The 25,429-nt window shown below is 40.5% G+C and overlaps 1 protein-coding gene across 1 annotated transcript in view; it reads right to left on the bottom strand.

Annotated features, from left to right (window-relative positions):
- Nucleotides 1-3,716: 3,716 nt before the first annotated feature.
- Nucleotides 3,717-25,429, bottom strand: part of Bltp3b (bridge-like lipid transfer protein family member 3B) — a 65,812-nt gene continuing 44,099 nt past the window's right edge. The window contains exons 12-21 of the mRNA XM_051206337.1: nucleotides 22,630-22,771; nucleotides 17,176-17,369; nucleotides 13,835-15,336; nucleotides 13,306-13,478; nucleotides 11,071-11,213; nucleotides 9,917-10,067; nucleotides 8,337-8,590; nucleotides 7,784-7,892; nucleotides 5,079-5,272; nucleotides 3,717-3,962 (exon numbers count right to left, since the gene is read on the bottom strand). Of these exons, the coding sequence (XP_051062294.1) occupies nucleotides 3,843-3,962; nucleotides 5,079-5,272; nucleotides 7,784-7,892; nucleotides 8,337-8,590; nucleotides 9,917-10,067; nucleotides 11,071-11,213; nucleotides 13,306-13,478; nucleotides 13,835-15,336; nucleotides 17,176-17,369; nucleotides 22,630-22,771 (2,982 nt within the window). The 3' untranslated portion in view covers nucleotides 3,717-3,842. The remainder of the gene's footprint in view (nucleotides 3,963-5,078; nucleotides 5,273-7,783; nucleotides 7,893-8,336; nucleotides 8,591-9,916; nucleotides 10,068-11,070; nucleotides 11,214-13,305; nucleotides 13,479-13,834; nucleotides 15,337-17,175; nucleotides 17,370-22,629; nucleotides 22,772-25,429) is intronic.

Genomic DNA, 25,429 nt, shown 5'->3' with positions numbered 1-25,429 from the left:
GAAGTGGCCGTGAAGATCCGTCCCAAGCTGCTTATGGGGAAGTCAGTTTTGTTTAATGATGTGACCCTGCTATACTGACCACACTGCAGGACAGGTCCCACATCCAGGAGTAGTTGGCCAACACAAACTGCACTTGATGGGTGGAGAACACAAAGTTGCATGGATAGGGAGGTGGGAAGAGGTCTGAGAGGGGTTGGGAAGGGCATGAATGTTATCAAAGTACATTCTACCAAATTATCAGAGAATTAATACAAACATTATCAAACGGAAGAGAGGATTCTATTTAGAATAAAGACCAGAAATCCAAGGAGACTCAGAGCAACTCTAACAAGGGCTGTGAGGAGACAGATGCAGCAATGCAGGGTAACATTGGTGATGGTAGCTCAGGTGAGAGAGGGCTTGAGAAATGAGGCAGACAAATCAGGCAAAACATAAAGACTTGCTGATGAAATGTGGGAAGGTGTCTTGGTTCGAGACCTAGGTGATGAAGTCTGGGGCCAGGACTGAATGGATGCACAATGAACCACATTCCTTGGGTGCTGTGGCAGTGTGAATGAGGAAGTCCACTGGCTCACACGTTTGGACATTTGGTCCCCAGGTGGTGGAGCTGTTTGGCTGGGTTTAGGAAATGCGGCCTTGAGGAGGAAGTATGTCACCAAGGGCAAGCTTTGAGGTCTCGGAGCCAAGCACCGTTTGTAGTTTGCTCTGTCAGCTTCTTGCTTATACTTCAGACTGTTCCAGCCACTGTGCCGGCTGCCTCTGCTCTGCCATCATAGAACTGAAACTTCTGGAACCCTGAGCCCAAATAAAGTCTTCTCTCTGGAAGGTGCCTTTTACCCATGGGGTTTCATCACAGTAATAGAAAAGTAACTAATACAGGGGTAGATGTGAGAAGAATTTGGTAAAGGAGTGGGGAGTGAATATGATTAAAATCCATTGTATGCATGCATGAAATTCTCAAAGAGTAAATATTTTATATTAAAAAAGAAATAAATGCCTTGATCAGACTAAGTTAATAGAGTACTGTTAGACAAAGTATAACTTTCACGCTAACAATACTATTCTCCCATAACCAATATCAAATGGTGGTATTTCAATAAATATAAAATACAACAAAATGTTATTGACATGTTAAATTAAAAAGCAAAACATATGTGCACACACAGAGAGACACAGATAGTGAGGTACTGGCAAAAGACACAAAATCAAATATGAATAAAACAAATAGGAAGCCCAGAAATAAGCCTATGAATTTATAACCAACTTTGGTCAAAATACCAAGAATACAATGGAAAAAAATAGCCACTTTAATAAATTATGCTGGGAAAATTGATGTAGAAGAATGAAATCAGACTATCATCTTATACTAGATTCAAACATCAACTCAAAGTAAATAAAATACTTAAAGAAAAAATCAAAAGCTATAAAAGTGCTAGGGGAAAAGAAAAAAAAAAACAGAGAAAGCTCTATGACATTAGTCCACCAAAAACAGAGAAAAGTTTAAAAAATAGAATCCCTGAGCTGGAGTGGGGGGTAGATTGGCACACACCTTTGATCCCAGCACTCAGGGGGCAGAGGCGGACAGGAAAGTTTGAGGCCAGCCTGGTCTACAGCTCAAGTTCCAGGACAGTCAGGGCTACACAGAGAAACTGTGTGTAATAGAGAAAACCCAGTAAGACAGTGAGTGATTCATCCCTTTACCCCTTCGTGGCAAAGTCTGCATGTGAAAGACTGTGTAAAATAAAAATACATAATGGCTTGCTTTAAATCAAAACCACAGGATTAATTGTGCTTTAGTCAACTTGTTCTGAGCATCACAGTTTGCTTTGCTTTCACATCTCCAGCAGCTCAGCCCACCAACGCGTCACCGTCTTCAGTGGAAACAACACGAAACATTTGGAGACTTTCTTGAATCTTAAACGACTACGAAAACAGTACCCTTTTATGAAAAAAATAAAATCAGACAAAGCATTTGGAATGCTCATAACATTATCACCTCTGTTGTTTATATGATTTCTTGGGAAGGCCAAGTACATTTCAATTTAAAGAAATAAGGAAAACATTCAGTGTCTAGTAACATCAAATGATATAACATTATACCATAGAAAAGTTTTATATTTATATAGAATAGGTCAATCCTGAGAAACAGTGTCAGCTCAGAAGTTCATGTCCCATCCATCTCTTGTATGAGCTGCTTGTACAGAATACATACCTAGACACCAAAGGATAGCAGGCTCTACATTCCAAAGCTCTAAGCAGACCTTTGTTTGTACTCTAAGGCTACATACAGGTTATAGTAACAGAGCTTAACATGATGGTGTAAATACGCTGAGGTAAGATAGCGACAATTTAATTTGTTCTTGGCTGTATGTTGGCTCCCAAACAGTGCCTGTATTTTTAAATGATGCCAACTGAAAAGGATGATATGGAGAAGGGAGAAGGTAAATACTGTTCACAATAAAATTTAAATCAGTCCAACACACAGAATAATAAAGTATGTAGTTTCTGTCAAGTTCTCAGGTACAGGGATGGCTGTAAGTTGTGCCAACAACAAAGCACCTTTAAGTGTTACAGCAAGGACCGGGCTTCCCAAGTACCTTTAAGAAAGAACAGTCCAGCTGTCCCGTGGCTTATCTTAGATATATTTATACTTAGGAATGTGAGGTTTAAAATAAATACCACTTTAATTCTAACTTTAATTCTATCAGAAATATATTGTCTTCAAAAGCCTGCTTCTTAAAATACTCATGTACTTTTATTTCATAATGCATAATTAAGATTCTCTCATGTTGTTTTCGACCTTAACCCTTAGAAAATAGAATTCAAAATTTACCAATGACTCCTATAGAAGATTGTGTGTGTGTATGTGTGTGCACACATGTAAACACACATAGACACACATCACAGAAATATAATCAAAACTAGCTTTATATTTTCATATGAGCAAACACATGTGTAATATGATGCTACAGGAATGGTATGAAATTGTTTTATGTGTATGAAAAACAAATTCTGTGAAAACATTCTCCTTTAAAGAGGAAAGATAAAGAAATATTAAAATAGTATTAATTAAAAGTTTTATAATTACAAATACTGCCAAATGTAGCAAGATAAATTGTTTTTTTTTTACTTCTAATGATAAACATTTAATGGAATGTACAAGTAATGCTTTTAAGTCATTTTCCCACATATACTCTAATAGTTGTGCTTTTTATTTTACATTTGTACCTTATTGAAACATTGCCCATCAGTTAAGGTGTCCTTCTTTTCACATTTTCAAGTTACTTTATAAGATCAGTAGGGTTAAGAGTTTTCAGTTTGTAAACTCAGTAATTATATAATTTATTAATCTGATTGGACTTTTTACAGCAATTAAATAATTATAGATTTAAGTACATAATTTTAATAACATTTAAAATGTAAGCCTTCCTTTACATTAGCCCTAAAATCATCTGCATCTGATTTATTTTTTTTTTTTTTTGCAAATAATAGTAAATTATTAACAAAGACAGAAATAAATCCAGCACTCTGCATGAGCACAACAGGTCTTCATTTTTCTTCTGTAAATGTTTATAATGAGACACTGAAATTAGGAACCGACAGCTTTTCACTGTTTGACAGTGTGTGCTTCCTCCACCCGACCGGACCTGACCGGACCAGCTGACCGTACCGCTCGCGCGCAATGTTTTCTAAACCGGGTTTGGAATAGTCATCGCTTCACCACACTCCGTTTCGCTTTATTTTCATGGAAAAGAAAATCGCCCACTAACTGGTTACAGCCATGTTTTAAACACCACCTTCCTCCTCCAGAGCTGCAGTCCGAGTTCTTGCGGCCACTCCAGCTACTCAAGGGCCATCCTCTTCATTTGATGGAGAAGAGCATCTCTGGCAGAGTGCGCCTCCGCGAGAGCCATTTTAGCTTGAGCCAGCTCCCGCTTAAGAGATTCGTTTTCCTCCATGAGCTGAAACGACACATTTGGAAAACAAAAGGCTGTAAACACTTCCAGAAATGTAACTATTTCCTGTGTGTCACCTGGGATAGTGAACCACCCAGTCTGGAGAGGGTCCACGGGCACTGAAATTGCTTCCAGGCGCTATCTGAAAGCACCTACTATGCAATTAATTAAACGTGTTCCTAAATTTTGACCTAGTAATTCAAAATACTAATTAACTTCTCAATTCCAAACGTAACGGTGATACTGTCTGGCTGGAATACTGCGGCTCTGTCTTCAGCCACAGCTGACCTCTTTCCCCTTCACAAGCCTCTGTCCTCTGGCTATTATACCTGCCACCCGTTCCTCTTTTCATCTCGTTTAAGAACCCTGAGTCTCCACGGTCGCTTAGATTACAGTCGGCCACTTTCTCTTCTATAGAAGTCACTCTCTTAGATGGCCCCTTCCATCCATGTGGTTGGATTGGATCATACACAAGAGCTGGCCTGGTCCCGAGCAACTCTCTCCTCATCTCCAGACTCACATTCTCCGGATTCCAATAGGCACTTTCTTCCAGTGGACAAAACTTTCTAAGACTTATTCAAGATTTTGCCCTCCCAGAGCCACAACACATGAAGATAAATAAAAACTAAGGACTCTATGCACCGAGATCAATCACAGTGTCAGACGCCACAGTCACTTGTCACCCAGGGAACCCTTGAACAGGTCAATCAACTCCTACCATCCTGCATACAGTTAAAACTCTGTAGAACATTTTGTTTATTTATAATTGCAAACAATCAGAAGCAACTTGAATGTTAAGAAATATCAACAGAAGGTTCAGAAATGATACTACATCCATATCCAGACACTGAAACAGGCTTGAAGCAAATGTGGTAATAATATGAGAAACGTGTTATACGATGCTAAGTGAAATACAGTATTCACACTTGAAAACTAATTTTTTAAGAATGAGTAAGATTCTGAAAGGACAAAACTACTGACTGTACTTCAAGAAGACAGAGGGTTTGGGATGTTTCTTACCTTGCTCAACATCAATAACCTTAGCACCTTATGCTTATCAATATGCTTTTTTAAACCCTTCAAAGGTGTCTTACTGTTAGCATTGTAGTAATGTCCTATTACCTGTTCCCTTGTAAAGTCAAAGGAGTGTTCAGGACAGCTGACAGACTGAGAGGGCCAAGGGGCCTCTGGGCTCGTCTGAGTGGCCTGGGTGACACTGTGTTGCCTCCTCGAGTCACACTTCCCACTGGTCAGCATCACTGAATCACGGCTGGCATTGTCTTGCAAATCAGTTCCAGTGTTAAACATGTGAGAATCTGATCAGACAAACAAGCGCTCAGATAACAATTCCAAGTCATTAGACAAACCATTAAGTTCTACTATGAAAAACTATTTTTATAAACTGAGAGCATATCTGTTAGTATGAGGATAGTAATGTGTGACAGAAAAATAGGGAAAAGAAAAAACACAGCAAAATTAAAATCTCACTCTTTCAAAAGATCCCAAAATAATAACAACATGCCAAGAGACTAAAAAATAAGATCAAGATGCTTGTGAGAGAGAAATAAACAACCTGTACAAAATATTAGTAAAGTGACTACACCACATATGAAATATTTGTAGACCCTGGGCATGTAGTAAGGAATGCAAAATTGCCTTACTTTTTTTTTTTTTTTAAATTCAAGTAATTCTATACATGTACAGAGTAATAGACTTCAGAGTCTATAGAAAAGGCTCCTGAGGGCTGGCATGGTGGCACATGTCCTTAATCCTGCACTTCAGAGGCAGGAAGCAAGCAGATGTTTATAAAGTTTAGGGCAGCCTGCTCCAGATATGAGTTCAAGGACAACCAGGGTTATGTAGAAAAAAAAAACAAACAAACAAACAAAAAAGAAAAATGGTACTTAAGCTGGTGCACGCCTTCAATCTCAGCACTCTGGAGGCAGAGGCAGAGGCAGGTGGATCTCTGTGAGTTCAAGGCCAGCCTGGTTTACAGAGCTAGTTCAAGGACAGGCTCCAAAGCAATATAGAGAGAATCTGTCTTGAAAAACAAAAAGGAAAAGAAAAATGGTGCTAGGGTAGGTTTTTCCCTAGGGCCCATGCTATCTTGTCTTAGGGTTGGCCTCATTAACAGTATCAGTATCAGATCAGTATCAGTATCAGATCAGTATCAGTATCAGATCAGTATCAGATCAGTATCAGATCAGTATCAGTATCAGTATCAGTATCAGATCAGTATCAGTATCAGATCAGTATCAGATCAGTATCAGATCAGTATCAGTATCAGATCAGTATCAGATCAGTATCAGATCAGTATCAGATCAGTATCAGTATCAGTATCAGATCAGTATCAGTATCAGATCAGTATCAGATCAGTATCGGTATCAGTATCGGTATCAGTATCAGATCAGTATCAGTATCAGATCAGTATCAGTATCAGATCAGTATCAGATCAGTATCAGATCAGTATCAGTATCAGTATCAGTATCAGATCAGTATCAGATCAGATCAGTATCGGTATCGGTATCGGTATCGGTATCCTCATGTACCTGGCTTTAAATCAACGAAAAATTGATTGGTTACTGCCATAATATTCATGTTACCACTGCAACAATGGGCACATATCACAAGAAAGTCATTCTTGTAGCTCACAGGGTTTGGAGCTGGGTGGGATGGATGGCTACTTTCCTCCTCTGGTAGCGTGTCCAGCACTAGTAGGGGTGAAGCTTTCAGTTGAGAACCAGCTCTAATTCTCCATATTCTGTACTACCAAAATGCAGTGTCTTCAGCAACAGGGATCTATCCTTCATCGTGTGGAGAGTGACCAAGCTGGTTACACTATATTGGCAATATGCTATAATGTTGAGGTGGTTGTGGGACTCCACTGGCCAGAAACTCAAAACGTAACCCTTTCTGAGGATTTTTACCTGGTGACACATCATGTCTAGTTGGGGTATTGTCTTCCACATTATATGGTGACTATATTTAAATTCTTTTTATATATGTATATATTTCGGAAAGCTTCTACAGTAGGTCACATGGCTTTCAAAAGGCCTTGAGTCTCAGTTATCACCATCCCATACACCCTCCTCTATCTGCCTTCCCATTCCTACTAATCCCCAACACAGGCTTCCTTTTATCCCTTCATATCCTCAAAGAGCCCCTCCTTCCCCTGATCCCTGACTAGCAATGTAACCTCTGTGGGTATATTCTACATGGAACACAAAGCTAACATCCATATATAAAACAAAACATGCAATGCTTGTCTGTCTGGGTCCTGGTCACCTCGCACAGGATGTACGTTTCTAGCTCCATTTATTCATCTGCATGTTTCAGAATTTCATTTTTCTTAACAGCTGAATAACAGTATATAATCCAAGTGTTCCTATGGGGGAGTGGGAGGCAGAGAAGGGGGAGCTCGTAGCTTGCAGGCCAGCTAGGCTGCAGTAAAGAGTGCTAAGAGACCAAGAAGCTGTCTCAAACAAGATGGAAGGTGAGGATGAACCAGTACACGAGGTTGTCCTCAGACTTTCACATGCTGACGGTGGGTAGCATGGATGTGCACACAGACACCACAGGTCACATAAAACCACAAAGCTTTTCTCATTTGCATTCAAGAGTCACCTGCAGAAAAGGCATCAAGCTAACTACTGATGAGTTATTTCCAGAGTTACACATAAATGTTGTAGACTAATGTGCCAAAAAGCATCCCTCAGTCACCACTACTGCCAATCGGTACAAAGTGAACAGCGGGTGACAGGAGCAATCAGCACGCACATGACCGAGTGTCAGCGCACCAGGTGCTCCTGATGTCACCCTCAGTGTACCTCGGATGTGGAAAGAGCCATCGTCGTTCCTCTCCACCACCAGATGATCAATATGCACACTCACAGGACTTGGCTGCAGGGACACTGTGCTGCTCCGGGGACTGTCATCCTGGAGGGAGGCGACGAAATACTGGCATGTTCTTATTAACGTATTAAAACAGTTGACACACACCTTTAATCCCAACACTCAGGAGGCAGAGGCAGGCAGATCTCTGTGAGTTCGAAGCCAGCCTGGTCTACAAAGAGAATTCCATGACAGTCAAGGCTACACAGTGAAACCCTGTCTCAAAGGAAAAAATAAAACAGCCATGGAATAAAGCATGACTTTAGTTAGTTCTACTTTTAGTGAATTAAAAATTTATCTCTGTTACTTTAGTTAGTATGTCATAAACATTGCCTGCACAATTTTCCCCTTTCTTAAAAAGGATCTCTAACATTCACTTTCATAAATTCTAGCAGAGAATTTAGAGAAGGTATGATTTTGGACATGAATCGAAGTCCAGAAAAGGTAATGCAAACATTTATGAAAATAAAAACTTAGCTCTTAACGTACTTTTAAATTTATCTTTGTATTGGAAACCTGTATCTTCATTGGCATTACAGTTGCAACAGTTTCATCTTCCAAAAAATGTTGAATATTCAAAAGAGAAGACGTTAGAAACTCAGTACTAAAGTTCTCTATGTGGCATTGGAGAAACCCATTTTTCTCTGCCAGCAAAGAGTGCATTACAGCACCGGGTCCACTTTCAAACCTCAGGGAGATCTCGGGAGAGGATTTGGGATGAATTACAGCTTTCTGGTCAGAACCTAAGAACAAACATAAAAACTGTAACTTTGTAACACTACTAAAAAGAACATTATACACCTTTCAGATGATAGTAAAAATAACAGACCTCATACTAAAGGAATACATGAAACAGCCTTAACACTGACTAGTTTAAAGGATTCTACAGTATAAATAAGATGTATCATAAGCACCATAATTTCACTTTTTCTGGGTCATTTTCAAATACAATACTGACAGCTTTTCTACATTTTCTACTTTTTAATAGTAGGAGAAACTTCATGATAAACTCTGAAAGGCTACACTCTCCAGTTTCAACACCAATGTGAGCATCCAGCTACGTCTTTGCACTGAGGCAGATGACTGTGGTGAAGCCACCACAGCACTTGACAATGACTCTTAGACTTTGCACCTTCCTCATTAAATTAGAGACTCAATGTAAAAGTATATAGGTAAGATGTTATTGAAACAACCCTGAAAACACTTAAAACTGAAATTATAGTAAAGAATACAAGTAATTCATGTATAACTACATGATGTTATTGATGGACTGACCTTGTTTCAAGAAGGAATTTGAGTTGGTTTCCCAAGATAAACACCAATGTTTAAAAACAAATTTTAAAACTTCAATAGAAGTTCTCTAGAATGTCCATCTGGTTTAAAAGGCTACTAGTAATTGAAAGACTGAGGTCAAGCAGATGTGAACAGAAATTAGTGGGAAATTTGTTTATTTTATGCCAACTAATGTCAGAATAAACAGATGCAACAAGCAATATCTACAGGGCACACAGGGACAGGGACAAGAAGAAGAGCAAAGCTGAGGACAAAGGCCACTGCTGTCACTCAAAAACTGAGACAGGCCAGGGGCCTTTTTTAGAAATGAAGGAGGGAGGGAGGGAGGGAGGGAGGGAGGGAGGGAGGGAGGGAGGGAGGGAGGGAGGGAAAAATAGTATGGGCAGCCATGCCGTAGTGGCACACGCCTTTAATCCCAGCACTTGGGAGGCAAAGACAGGCAGATCTCAAAAAACAAAACAAAAAAAAAAAAAAAAGAAGAAGAAGAAATGGTATGTTTACTTTCCAGGATAGGAAATGACAGCATACTTTCTGATACTACATAAGATTATATTTATTCCTATACACTATGTATTATATAGACTTCCATACACATAGCAAACAAACAAAAAAACAGAAAAACAAAACTCACTCTGGCATGGTATTGAATATAGTCCTCGAGCTGAGTTATTACTATAAAGCAAGACTGTCAGTGTGCCATGCATAAAACACCAGATAAGATGAAAATGTATTTAAGTATACTTTGTGTGAAAAGTGGTTTTTAAAATAACCCTTACCAAGTGGACGGTTTCCAAGGTAATTCCGCAGACTAATGTTGCCTAACTGACTTGGCGTCACCTGGTTCACTTGAAGGCAGATTTCTGTGTCTTCTCCCCGTATGTCAATTTCTCCATTAATGCCCGTGATTTTAAACACCACGACTGACATCTATCAATGATTGCATACATGTTGTTAGTACACCATGTAATTCCAAACAAAATTTAACAAATAAATAAACAAATGTTAAGCTCTACAAATACCATTCTGACTTATCAATCAAACTGCCCTTATGGCCCACACAGCCTAGCTATTGTATTTTATAGCTTAAGTGTCTCTAGTTCAGAATCAGAAATGAACTATTTTTCAAGTAACAATGCAATGCCATGTGTAAAAAATTCCATACCACTGGGCTGTCTCACAAGTCTACCAAAAAAACTGTACAAAATTATCTATAGGATATGTACATAAGGAATCTATGAAATATAACCAACTTTGGGTTTGGAATTGGGTTCCATACATAAGATATCTCATACTTTTATGTAAAGATTCCAAAATTCAATAATTTCTTGAGTACGTCTGTACTCAAGTACCTCTATGCCCAAAAATTTTGGACAAAGATATTCAATCTTTGTAGAAAAACTCTAGCTGCTTTTGTTTCCAAGCCATAAAGAGAAAGTATTTGGGTTACAAAGACTAATAATATGACATTTCCACATATTAATGGTTATTCACTAAAACCAGCGTAAGTCTAAATTCTCTCATAATATTTCACTGTGTCAGAAAGGTTTAAAAGAAACTAGCAACCTATTTCTTTTGTAGAAGGATCTTCATTGTAAGGACTGGCTTCCATCTACGTCATCAAACCCGTAAAAAGTCTACTCGAAGGGAAGTAAACTATCGATCAAAACATAAATGGGACAGAAGATGGAAAAAATGACGAACAGATCTACTCCCCTCCCTTCTTCAATACAAACAAACAAAGAAACACAAAATAGACAGTAAAGCACAGGAACAGCGGGTGATTAGCAAAAAGAATTTTCCAAGAGCAGAAGCAGCCAAGTAAATTATCAGTGTTTCAGCTGTCATCTTATAAATGAAGGTCCCAAGATGTGCACGTATCAAGCACGAAGCACAGTTGGTATTTCTTCCCATAGAACTCGGAGATGATTACCAGGTCATCGCGGCTCTCTGGTGCACCCTCTGAGTTCGTACTGACAGCATCGGGAGAGGCTTCCCCACAATTCTGCGCATCTGCACTGGGGGTCACACTCTCTGTTGGGCTCTGGCAGTTTGCATTTGAGTTCCTTTTAATCGCTGAAATAATATCAAAGTAAGTTAATAAATTCAAGTCTGTTCATAGATGTTCTGGCAACATTTATATTTGTCAAAAATGGACTATCCCCCTTTAACTCTTTCAAGCAAAGCCTTGTTTACATAGTACTAAAGCAAATAGAGACAAATTATGGTCCCTTGGCACAACAATAAAATGTCAGAGATATTGTGCTGGATAGATTTATGTCAGCTTGATACAACTATAGCCATCTGAGAGAAAGAAACCTCTATTGAGAAAATGCCTCCATAAGATTAGGCTATGGACCAGGCTGTAGAGCATTTTCTTAATTAGTGATTGCTGGGGCGAGCCCATCCCATTGTGAATGGTGCCAGCCCAGCGCTCATGGTCCTGGTTTTGATAAGAAAGCACGCTGACCAAGTCAAAAGGAGCAGACCAGTAAGCAGCACCCTCTACAGCCTCTGCATCCGCTCCCGCCTCCAGGTTCCTGCCCTGTTTGAGTCCTGTGCAGACTATAATGTGGAAGTAAAAGCTAAATAAACCCTTTCCTCCCCCCAGCCAGCTTTGTGGCCACGGTGTTTCATTGCAGCAACAGAGACCCTAAGACAAGATGCCCAAGCCCTAACTCTGGTAAAATGACAATGACAGTAAGCACTGAAAGCAAACAGCCCTCCTATCGTTGCAGGAGCACTGTGGTAGCCGGAAAGTCGGGAAGTCCTGTGGGCTTCTGTCTCCCTCTACCCACACTGCGTCACTCCAGTCTGAGAACCCCAGTCTCTCCTCTCCATCAGACAGTGCCTCCCAATCACCTCTCACAGGGCTGGGTACCACATGACTGTTCTCCATCACTTTCTAGCTGTCTAAACGTTTCAGTGCGTTACGATTCAATACACCTCAAGCTACCTACAGTGAAAGAAGGCAATTTCTGTGCCTATCACGGATTAATACTTTAAAATACCATAAAAGAACTATTACAAACCAGGTGGTGGTGGCGCACACCTTTAGTCCCAGCACTTGGGAGGCAGAGACAGGCAGATCTCTGTGAGTTTGAGGCCAGCCTGGCCTACAGAGCTAGTTCCAGGACAGCCAAGGTTGTTACACAGAGAAACCCTGTCTTGAAAAACAAAACAACAACAAAAAACGAAGCAAAACAAAAGAAGGACTATTATAAAAATGTGATGACAGAAATCAAAGACACAAAAACAATCTGCCCCAACTCAGCACTGTCATTAACTCCTACGTAACTATCTGGTTTCCTCCCGGTTGCTGGTCAGTGTGGAATGCTCAGCTCCATATGAGCACCAGAGAAGGTGTTTGTGATGGTAACTGTGGTATATGAAGGTGCCAGAGCATTTCAGAGTCTTTCTCACAGTTCAGCGAGTAAGATTCTTTGATGGAAAATTGTGCTAAACTGTACAAAAAGTAAAACAGCTTTCCAGGCACAGCTATAAAACTCTGAGAAGGAAAAAGATTTGTCACAGTAAAGAAAATAAGACATGGGGCCAGCAAGGTGGCTCAGTGAGTAAAGACGCTTGCAGCCAAGCCTAAAAACTTGCGTTTGACCCCTGGAATCCACACGGTGGAAGAAGGAACAATTCCTGTAAGCTGTCCTCTGACCTCTACACTCATGTCATGGAACATGCGTGCTAACCTGTCACCCACACTCCAACAGAAAAAGGAAACAGACCTGTAGAAAAATAAACTGAGGTCAAGTCATAAAGGACAATTTCAAAAAGAATTAAGGATTCTAAATTTCACAGTCTTAAAGCACGAGAAGTTCCTGAGATCAAACTGGAAAATAAGGGGACCAGATTTATATTTGGAAGTAATAATCTCTTTATAGAGTGCAAAACAAAAACACCAACCAACCTGCAAATGAACAAAGGTAGAAGTGAGGAGACTCATCAGGACAGCCACTAGGAAGTTCTCCTCTAGGGATGCAGGGCTGGATACAGAAAGGAAGCCGCCCGCCCGGTACAATGAACAAGCACTGGGTAGACGCCCGCCCGGTACAATGAACAAGCACTGGGTAGAGGGGCTGTGGGCGCTCAGGCAGCTCTTGTATGAGTGTTCATCTCTAGCGAGGACTCTCGCGCTGTACCCACACTGCTTTACCTTTTCCCAACAGCGCGTGACTATCACTTCCATCACTCTCCAGGGGCTCTTCCAGCACCATGCTGTCCAGTGAAAGGGCGTCCAGGGAGACCTGGGAGGCACTCCTTTTCATGTTCTTGTAAGAAACACAGAGTGGAGCTGGGGTGGGTGGGCAGCGTTCCTTAGGTTTTACACTGTCGGCAAACCAAATTAATAGAAAATTACTGCAGGTTTACTCTCAACAGGTGTGGGGAGAGCGAGTGCACCCTGTAATCCCAGCACGGGGGAGGCAAAGTCTGCAGGAGCACTCAACTCCTAGCCTGCCAGGCCACGGAGATGCTGGCCATCAAGGAAGACAACTATAGGAAAGCTAGCACATCACACGGCATCCAGAAGTGTACCAACAGGTAGAAGCTAAAAGGCCTCCTGAGATTCCGAAAATAGTCCTAAGAAAGCCACATCTTGTCATGAGGTTTTCTGCTCCCAAACAAAAGAAACAAAGAAGCCAAAGACATAGCAAAACCACTTATATTCCCAACAGTGCCATTACCTGGAGGACGGCTGGGGTTTAAGTGATCTGGCTGTGGGCATCTCTTCTTTACTGTCCTCCAGGTTCTCCGGGACTAACGGGACTTCAGGAAGGAAATCTTCAGCTCTGAAGATTGACTCTATAGTTCCACTTCCTTTACCAGCTAAAGCATTTGAAGGTGCTATTTGATTTCCGCTGTTATTCAGGGAAAGCCTATTTGAGTCCTCTCTGCAGTTCAGGACACTATTGGAGTCTGTGCAAGACACATCCTTTCTGTGACTTACTTCTGCCATCATTTCTCCTGAGCCACTCTTGTAAACAAGGCCACTACTTTCATCTTCGCTTATTTTCCCTAAATGTTTGTCTGATAAATAGTCCAGGAAGGAAGTGCCTTTCTGCAGATTTGTGTCACTGGCTGACTTGAAAAGCAAAGGATCCTTTAAAGGGACATGGCTAAGGTCAACACTCATCGATCTGTTGTCTGACATGTGATTAAGAGTAGCGTTTCTAATTCGATGTATACCACTACCACCTTGTTTTCTCTTTGAAGACAAAAAGGCCCCATTTTCTGAGGGTAGGTAGTCGGGAAGCAGCGCACTCACACTCTCAGAGGCAGGAGAGCGCAGCGTGCTCGCGTGGTCCACGGGATGCAGCAGCAGGGCGAGCTCCGCACTCCTAAGTAAAACGCCAATGCAAACAGAGGTCTGAGAAGCAGGGCTGCCGGTCACAGCCTCCACGTCCTTCCGTAGGGCATCCGAAAGCAGAATGAGCGACTCGTGTATGAAAAGCAGCAGCAGATACTGGTAGTGATTGATCTGCATGCTGACATGTTTGTGAACACGAACCAGGACGTGAACATCCGCATCTGAAGACGAAGAGGAAAACCGTAGAAACGTTTCTGATGCAGGTCTCTGACCGCCATTTGTCAACGGCTCAGACTCTGTACTATAATACTCCTTCAAGAGTCTCTTCCGCTTCATTCGGCCAGCCAGATCGCTGGACTCGCTCTGTGAGGTATTGAGAGACACTTGATCACAAGTCTGAAGCTCTTTCTGTAACTCTGCATATCTCGTGGGTTGGCAAATCCAGATGGACAGAGGGAAGGAGTCTACAAAGCTTATTGGCCGTCCCTTTCCACTTTTCATCCCTTCATAGTCTATCCAAAACTGGGAGAAGTACACTGCCCACACATCGGTGGCAGCAGACGTCTTAAGAGTGTTTTTATTCAACTTGGGAAGAATATTCCCTTTATAAACTTCATGCATTTTGGTATCTTGTTCATGAGCGTGTCTCTGGAAGATTGGATGGAGGAGATTGAAACTGTCACAGGATTTGGGGAATCTAGTATAAGCTTTGCTAAAAAAGTCACAGTCTTTGAAGTCTTGGAACAAAGCCTCTAGGTCCGAGTGCCGGCAGTTTGGGCAGTGCCTTGTGTTGGTGGCGGTCACTTCTGAACTCTGTATAGACACTGTGTGGGGCTGATCTTGATGGCAGCCTGCTTTCATCTCAGAAGGGATGACAAACTACAAGGAAAAACAACTGACACAGCTCAATTACAAATCCCTACACCTGGGTAAAATATGAAAAAGGCTTGTAATTATTTTCAGATATTTTCCCTCGAAACAATTACAAGCCTTCTAGTCTTTCTTCTCCTGATATAAATCACCTCTTCTCCCTCTGCTGAGTCCTCCTAATAAATTCGGTTAACAAATTAAGCACTGAGGACACACGGCTTATGAGACATCATGTGTATTAACAATGTTCACGATTATGTATTTTTAATCACACCATAACCAGAAAAAAATGCAGGTGTGTTGGATGTAGCTCACTGACAAAAACGCATGCCATTATATACAAGGCCTTAGATTTGATGTCCAGCACCACAGTGCATAAATGAATAAACAGATAAGGAAATAGACGCATTCTTCAAAACTTGAAGTGTTTGAGGTCAGAGAGGAAAATCTAAGTCTAAAAAGCAATACTGATATTTTGTTAAGATTTTTAAATCCAAGTGTTTTAGGGGACAAATCACTAGACAAACGGATGTCACCATAACCAATTGTCTGGGCTGGGTCCAACAGCACACACCTGTCATCCCAGCCCTCCAGAGAAAACAGGCAGGACATTAGTTAAGAGAACACGACTAAGCTGATGCGTCAAACTTCAGTGGAATAACTCCTAAGGGTGAATTGAATCTAGTCTTCGAGTGTCCATATCAAAGAGTTCAGAGTGGTTTCTAGGTACTGTTCATACTCAGAAAATATAGTGATCATTATTTAGATCTGTCTCAAACAGCCATAGAACATGTCCCTTTATGACAAATTGAGAAGATTTTATTTATGCCAGGATATGTGGAGTATTATTTTGTATAATTTTTTGTTTTTTGTTTGTTTTTGAGATAGAATTTCCCTGTGTAATAGCTCTAGATGTCCTGGAAGTTGCTTCACAGACCAGGCTAGTCTTGACCTCACAGAAATCCACCTGCCTCTGCCTCCTGAGTGTTGGAATTAAAGACATGCACCACCAGAACCTGGCTTTGTATAATTTCTTAAAAGAGATTACTGTACATAACCTATCAACAACAGACCATGCAATAAGATTTCAGTTATGTGCAGAGCTTACTCTATTTACTAAGCTATTTTGTCTTTTAATCTTTTCCCTTTAAAAACTAAAGAATGTACACAGCCCAGATTAGCTGAGGAGAAAAACTGTTTAAACCCTGTAGTCAAGGGCGGGGGTGGGGTGGGGGGGTGGGGGGGTGGGGGGGGACACTAAAGATTTTTAAAGACTTTTTTTTGTAATATTTATTCGTTTATTTATTTATTTGTTTGATTTAGTGTCATGGGGAGAGTGTAGAAATCAGAGGACAACTAGCAGGAGTCAATTTTTCACTCATAATGTGAGACCCAGAGATTGAATTCAGGTAATAAGTCTTGGCTACAAGCACCTTTAACTGCTGAGCCGTCCAACTATATATTTACATTTTATTGCTATATCTTACTTCCAAATGAATAGAAAGAAAATTAAAATCATAAATATACAAATGGAGGGAAGCAGTCTCCTATATTTTCTATAACTGCAAATCAAAATTCAATCTTAAATTTCAACATAAAAATTAAGATAATTAAATTTATTCACATTTAAACGCAGTGTTATATCCTGGAATACACTACCTGGGTGCATTGGCACACGCCTTTAATCCCAGCACTTGGGAGGCAAAGGCAGGTGGACAGATCTAGGTGAGTTCCAGGACAGCCAGAGCTTCACAGTGAGATCCCTTCTATCTGTCTCTCTATCTCTGTCTCTCTTTCACACAAAGAATAAAATAGCTGTATTCTAGCAGCCACTTGTTTATACAATACCTTTAGCATTAAGCCATCAACTCGAATATCAACATGCTCATCAGATTTTGAATTGTCATTCAACTTGTACACAGCCATGAACTGATTAAGACTCTGTTTTAAATCTAGTAGGAATTGGTTTAACCACAGAATACTTCTTTCATCTACAGTAAACTGTAGAGCATTCAGCTGGCTATACAGGTTAGGAGATGGAACTGTGGAGAAAAAAAACAAAAAACAAAAAACGTTAAGCACCATTAATAGACAGTTATGTTTCCCGAGAAAAGATATTCTTAACAAGCAGCATTCTTTCTTAAATATCACATATGAAGTTAGATATGTAACTAACAGCAAATACAAACACAAGACATTTTCCACTGCTTCATTAACTGCAAGATATAGTTTAATGTAGAATTAAATGTATAGACAGAAAGTGCTATTCGATTTACACAGAAGCAAGCTTCTAAGACCTTTGAAAAACGCTGTGTCAACATCGGGACCTGTGACCTGTCTGTAAAGCCTTTCCTATCCGCATCACACTCTGCGTCCTCTAATAGCCAGTTTCCTAGGAAAGCGATGAGCAGGGCAGAAAGCCCAAGAGGAAGAAGTACACTCACTTCCTCTTTAGTAAAGGCCCAGAACAGGGTTTGGGTCAAAGCAGTAACTTTAGTGTCTCAAATAATCTGTTAACACCCACTCAAGTTTCCTCCCACTAAGCTACTGCTGACAATTAGAGGGTATATCCATCACAAAAGCTACACATTTCAGAACAGCTTGCTAAGGTCTTTATAAAACTAAGAATCCTGAGACAGGACTCCAATTTTCCCAGTAACACGTGACACACCAGGTGAGGCTCCCCAGTTTCTGATAAGTATGATTCATAGTTATCATAGCATAACTAATAGTTCAACAGCAGGTTGAACTCTTCTTCCCATGTATTGATACTACCTCCAACAGAGCCAACTCGTGCTCTTAAGAGTTGAATACATACAGATTTTTGTTGTTCCAAAGAAAAAGACCCTTTAGAGATAAAATGAATGTCTTTCCACAGTGATGCATCTTACTCTCACAGACCTAAAACCAATAGCGTGGGCTGAGGATGGACTGAAACCTCTGATACTGCCCTCAACCCATACATGTCAGGAGCTAAAATCCCTGTAATTGGAAGAATTTGAGAGAGAGACAGAATAGAGACTGAGATGGTTCACCAGGGCCTTGAAGATGATGAAGATGATGAAGACATGACATTGATTATTGGTCCAAGGATAAACAGTAAGAACAGACTATATAGCCTGAAAGTAAAATGAGGAACTAGATATCCAGACACTCCTTCATCAGTTCAATCTGTAACAAAATTTAGCATGAATGGAAGAAGCAAATCTTCCAGGACACTGGATGCCCAGAGCACATCACTGTCAGCAAAATGGCAAAATTTGTATAGCATTAAAGTTATATTCTGGGGGACTGGGGAGATGGCTCAGAGGTGAAGAGCACTGGCTTCTCTTCCAGAGGTCCTGAGTTCAATTCCCAGCAACCACATGGTGGCTCACAGCCATCTGTAATGAGATCTAGTGTCCTCTTCTGGCCTTCAGGGATACATGCCAGCAAAACATATGAATAATAAATTAAAAAAAAAAACATTAAAAAGAGTTATATGCTGGGCTAAGACATCTTAATGATGTCCAAAGAAAATACAAAACTCCCACAGGCACACAATTCATTTTAATAATCTAAACTTGTCTAAAATCAACAACCTCCTATGTATATAAATGTCTTGATTACATAAAGGAATCCTAGCAAGTAAAACTGACCTGGACTTTTGCAAGGATATAATAACTATGCATACACCCATTATGTTTTTAGGTGGTAGGAAGGAAAACACATTATAATGCTTCCTCCTGTTAAGGGGTTGTGACTTAAACACTAACCTGCAGTGCATGAAACTGAATTCAGGTCCACAAAGTGAAAACATGGCAAAGAACATTAGGTGGCTAGAAACTATGCTTCTGAAAAGTAAAATCTTAACGAGAAGAGGCAAGAATGGTGGGTCCTCTCCATCCTGGAAAGCTACCATGAACTGTCCAATTGCAGCAGGTACAAGTGTTGTGGATGCTGATAACTAGAAGCATTAAAAATGGGTTGGACTGTTTTTCTGTCTGTATTAACAGAGATATTGAGAGATCAATACATTTTTGTTAAAAGTATTCATGATTGTTGTACATAATAGACACGATAAATACTTTGTTTAGAGTCTTTGTTTAATAAAACATGAATTTAAGTAAAGTGACCAGTGCAATAGCACACACCTTTATTCCTAACACTAGAGGCAGAGGCAGGAGTTCAAGGCCAGCTTGGCCTATATAGCAGGCTCCAGGACAGCCAGGAATACATAGAGAGAGAATACATAGAGAAACCCTACCTTTTAAAAAATAATAAGTAAATGAAGCAGACAAATAGGTACATGGGGTATGTGACTTTAGGATTAAAATGAGTCTTAAAAATGTTTTATAGGAGTTCAGATCAAATTAAGAAAAAGAAATCCCAAATGTAGAAAGCCAGAAGAATGAATATTCTACCATAATCTCCATTTGATTTGGGGGCTTGCATTTATCTCTTTACTCAATTCACAAAAGCAATGATTCACTGAAGGTCTATATTTCTGCATTATGCTAAGGACACAGAACATAAAAGAAATAAAGCATGGTCCAATTCCATTAAAATTTCTATACATGAGATAAATATTAAGTGAAAAATGTTGTGATTCAAGCCTCTCCGAGACCAGCTGTGACGCCAAGGTGTTTGTCTTTAGTAATAAAAGAATGTGGAGTGCAGAGAAGAATGCTTCACTCTGGAAGAAGGGAACTTCTAATTTAAGATGGTGATGGCAGCACCCAGAAGACTATAGAGCAAAGGTAATCCCCAAGCTGAGCACAGAGAGAAGGAACAACACCGAGCAGCAGAGGGCTCTGTGCCATTTCCAAGAGGGTCTCCAGGTGACCCTGTCTGGGGCTGGGGTGATGCTGAGGTCGGAAACCAGGTACCACAGACACAGCTGGGTGAGCCCTCTAATACTAAGTTACATCTCAGCACTAAAAACGTAAGCAAATTAGCTAGCAGAACCCTTAGGGCTCATAGTATTAAGTGAAGGAGGCAGTATACAAAGCAAACATGAAAAGCAGGCACAAGCGCTATGAACCAAACAGACGCTCTACCCCACGCCTCCCAAGTCCTCTCGTCACCAAACAGACGCTCTACCCCACGCCTCCCAAGTCCTCTCGTCACCAAACAGACGCTCTACCCCACGCCTCCCAAGTCCTCGCGTCTTCAGATTCGGCAGCTCAGTGACTATCTGGAGACGGAGCTTCTGAAGAGGAATTAAGGCAAAGTGAGTCATTTGAGCGGGCCCTTGTCCAGTGTGGCTGATGCACAGTGGTACACACCGTCAACCCCAGCCCGCCAGGAGGCAGAGACAGGAGGCAGCCGGGTCAACAGAGCAACTTCCAGGACAGCCAACCAAGGCTACACAGTGAGATACTGTCTCTCTTTTTTTTTTTTTTTTTTTTAATTTAAGAAATCATACAACCTGGAAACTAGTCTTAACTCAAAACAAACAAACAAACAAACAAAACGCCTCACTTGCAGAATGACGCGGTTTAGTTAAGTACAGCAACCACTGAGGACTGAGGGAGGGCTGCCGTGAACGCCCTGGGGACAGTGCACTACCGTGGGAAGCAGCAGCGGATGGACCATGCTTGGGTTTCAGCTGTGCCCTTTCATTACCTACAAGCCGCTGAGAAAATGCCTCAGCCCTATCCACAGTCAGAAGAAGAGTTGAGAGAAGAAACAAGTGATGAGCGCACATCCACAGGACAATGCTGGGAATGGAAACTAAGGATTAGATGCCATCCGTTTGGCCCAAAAGGGAAAGAACAGTAAAATACTTGGACATTTCTCTAAAGTGGTGTCTAGAATGCCTTATTTTATAATAAAACCAAAAGCCATTTCAGGAGCACCAATCCTTGAAAGTAAAAGCCTACATCCCAAAGTCAACACTGCTGGGGGTGGACAGCTCAGCTGCCCCTGCTCAGCTGCCCCTGCTCAGCTGCCCCTGCTCAGCTGCCCCTCCCCAGGGCCCAGGTCTGATTCCCAGCTCCCACGTGGCCACACACAACCGTCTGTATGTAACTCCAGTTCCTGGGGACCTGATACCCTCTTCTGTCTTCCTGGCACATTACACACACAGACACATATGCAGGCAAAACACTCACATACACAAAGTAATAATTTTTAAATAAGTCAGCATTAAAGAAACAGGCAGTTTTACAAGGACGAGGACTTGAGTAACAGGACCTGTGTAACAGAAGCCAGGTCTGTCCATCTGTGACCTGAGCACAGGGAGGTAAAGACTAGACAGGAGTCCCTGCGGCTGCTCAGCCAGCTGCCTAATATACTTGGTGAGCACCAGGCCAGTGAGGCATCCTGCCTCAAAAAACCAAGTGGATCAAGCATGGCGGCACATGGCTTTAGTCCCAGCCCTCAGAAGGGAAAGGCATGCAGAACTTTGAGGTCAAGGCAAGCCTGATCTACACAGTGAGAGTACCAGCCCAGCTAAGACTACATAGTGAGACCCTGTCTAAAACAGCCAAAGCAAAAACAACCAAACAAAATAAACCAAAGTGGACAGAGCATAAAAAAATAACACCTGGCTGGGCAGTGGTGGCACACACCTTTAGTCCCAGCACCCAGGAGGCAGACACAGGTGGATCTCTTGAGAGTTCGAGGCCAGCCTGGTCTACAAAGTGAGTTCCAGGACAGCCAGGGTTACACAGAGAAACCCTGTTTTGAAAAACAGAAAAAATTTGACACCTGAAGTTGGTCTCTGACTTCCACACACGTACATATGTATTATACCTGACCACACACATACCACACACACTCAAAGACCACAATACATGAAAGACTTTAATTTGAAGAATTAGAGTGAAATGACACAAAACACATAATTTTAATATTCAAATAAACAAATGCATAATAATTTTAATTTTAGGAAGCCAAAAGAGCTTACAAAGCTATTTATCTTTAGGAAGCTAAAAGAAACTTAAATTTTTCATTTTTAATAGAACAGTTTCATAATTCTGACTTGCCAATAGAATTTTACAAAAGAAAAAAAGTGACAATTTTCTCCAATAACATTCATTCATACTTCCTTAAACAAATTACTAATAAGCACAAAAAAGCAGGATAAAAGCACATAAAATCAGTGACAACTGCCACAAGATTCATGCCATCAAAAAGGCCACAATAGGGAGGAAAAGAACCCACGAACAACTATTAGCAATGTGTATAAATTTAGTATAAAAGGTATGTCCTAAGCACCGTGATAAGAGTAAATTTTCCTGTATGAATTTATAAAACCCAAACTTGTCATCCAAAAGTTCAGTAATGAACAAACAATAACAAAATAAACTCTCTTACTTGGAAAATCTTTGCCATCTGGATAGTAATATTCCGTGAACTCTATGTAGATAGCTGACATTTCTTGTGGAAGATACAGGGATTTTTTGTTGCAGGAAATCATACTTTTGGGGGAAGAGCGACATTGTTCCGCTGTAGAGACCTGGGAAAACAAGTTTGCTTAGATTCTAGAGAATAAAGCTCCTTCTAAAGAATTTTTACAACGTACGCACACACGACTTCCAATCTTAAGATCACTTCCAGGCTCTATGGGTGAAGGCATTTGCTGCCATGCCTGATGGCTTGAGCTCGATCCCTGGAAGCCGCATGGGGAAGAGAACAGAGCCCTGCAAGTTGCCTTCTCACCCCTGCGTATGTACGCTGCTGTGTGCAGCATTAAGGGTGTGGGTGGCATGCAAACATGTAAATACATGTACAAGAATGACATCCAAGATGAAATACCCACCAATCACTCAGAAAACTCCTATCAATTCAGATCTTCGCAAATAAAACATTAACTTTACCACACAGAGAAACCCTGTTCTGACAAAAACAAAACAAAAAGAAAAAAACTTCACTTTGTATATTACCTTTGGTAAACTTACTATTTTGAGCCTTAAAAATGACAGGAAAATAGCAAAAATTGTATATCATCAGTTAATATAGATAAATAAGTGGCAGATTCAAGACACAGAGTAGAATCTAGGCCAGAACAGTTCCCCAATCTGTTCTTTATAAATCATCATAGTCTCTATTATTATGAAAGCACTTTATAGTTTGCAATACAGAAAAGGGAAAAAAAATGTGAATGTATTTAATATCAGTGAATTGTAATTTGAAAATAAGTATAATGAGAGCTGGAGAAATAGCTCAGAGGTTAGGAGCACTGGCTGCTCTTCCAGAGGTCCTGAGTTCAATTCCCAGCAACCACATGGTGGCTCACAAGCAACTATAATGGGGTCTGGTGCGCTCTTCCGATGTGCAGATACACTGCAGACAGAACACTGGGTACATAACAAATAAATAAGTCTTTTAAAAAATAATCATTATTATAATGAACTGGATGGTAGTGGGACATGCCTTTAATCCCAGTACTTGAGAGGCAGAGGCAGGTGGACCTCTGAGTTCGAGACCAGCCTGTTTACAGTTAGTTGCAAGATAGCCAGGGCTGTTTCACAGAGAAACCCTGTCTGAACAAACAAAATAATAACAATAATAAAAGTGTGTCAATTTTACAGAAATAATTGATGTAAAACACAATATAAGTATACATAGTTCAAATAATTTGATTTCTTAATTATTTCCAAGAGAACTATTATTTCTAAGGCCCCAAATATACTGTTGTCACTCTTTCTGCTTATGGTTCACTTGTAATTACATCAGGGAAATGTACACACTGGGCTAGGGGTGTGTACAAATTCCCAAGTTCAATCTCCAGCACTGTACAATCCGGGCACGGTGGCACAGGCCTGCAATCCCAGGGTCCGAGAGTGGAACCGTGAAAAACAGAAGTCCATGCCAACCTTAGTTACAGGACTGGGGCACAGGACAGCCACTAACATAAAGACTGCACTAATTCGCAACCGATGACGTTTTATTGAGGCTAAGTAAGTAGGCTTGGAAACTGTTCTGTTTCATTTGCTCAACTAAAGTGCATATTTCTTTTTCATGTATTACTATTATTGTTGTTACTACTACTGTTGTGTGTGTGTACATGTGTGTGCGTGTGCGTGTGTGTGTATGTGCGTGTGCGTGTGTGTGCGTGTGTGTGTGCATGTGTATGTGCGTGTGTGTGCTCATGTGTGTGTGTGCATGTGCGCACGCACACGTGCCATGGTACACATGTAGCAGTGAGAGAACAACTTTAGGGAGTCAGTTCTCACATCCTATCACGTGAGTCCCAGGGATCAAACCCAGGTCATCAGGCTTGGAAGCAAACACCTTCCCGCTGAGCCATCCTCCCAGATCCACATGTATCTATATCTTATATGAAGCATTTAGAGAATGTATTTTCCTGATAGAATAAAACTTTCTCGTTCTTTGTAACATAGATTTGAGATAATTTACAATGTGAAATTTAAAAACTCTTCTGCACATACAGACACGAAACACTTCTTGATTATATCAACTTAAAAACAAAAGCATATTTTTAATTGTAAAAGTTGCTAACATTGAGATATTACTATTTTCTGTCACTTTTATGGTCTTATAATGTCTCTGGATATAGAGTATCCTCATTACATTAATTGTGAACAACTTAAGATGATGAGTAATTACTCTCCCTCATTCATCTATGCTTTCACTTAAAAGTTAAGATTTAAAGTTTACTTTAAAGCTTGGTGTGGTTGCCCATCCCTATAACCCCAGCATTCAGGAGGAAGAGTTAGGAATAAAAACAGCTCAAATCCAGCCTTAGCTACATAGGGAACTCAAGGCTAGCCTGTGCTACACGAGAGCCTGTTGCAAAGGAAAAGAAAAAAAATCAGTAAAAAGTAAATAAGCTACATTATAAATAGCTTGTAAAGAAAGCTATGAACAATGAGAAAATAATCAGGACTTTACGAATTCTTAAAAGAAAACTTTTCAGATAAAGCAATAGACTTAACCACAATAAATGAGAACAACTTATAAATAATTACATCAACCTAAATGTTTTTATTCTTCAAAAAAGGTCAAATATAATTTTGTTGTAGGCTATATGACTACAGTTTGAATAAAACAGTACATGTGGGACAGAGTTCTTCACATAAAAGTAAATTCACAAAAGAATAAAAATAAAAAATAAACTCATAGCACAGTTTATAAGAGCTGAGTACAGCAA

Source organism: Phodopus roborovskii, unplaced genomic scaffold (genome assembly GCF_943737965.1).
Source record: "Phodopus roborovskii unplaced genomic scaffold, PHOROB, whole genome shotgun sequence".
Classification (NCBI taxonomy): domain Eukaryota; kingdom Metazoa; phylum Chordata; class Mammalia; order Rodentia; family Cricetidae; genus Phodopus; species Phodopus roborovskii.
This window is presented reverse-complemented; position numbering and strand designations above follow the sequence as displayed.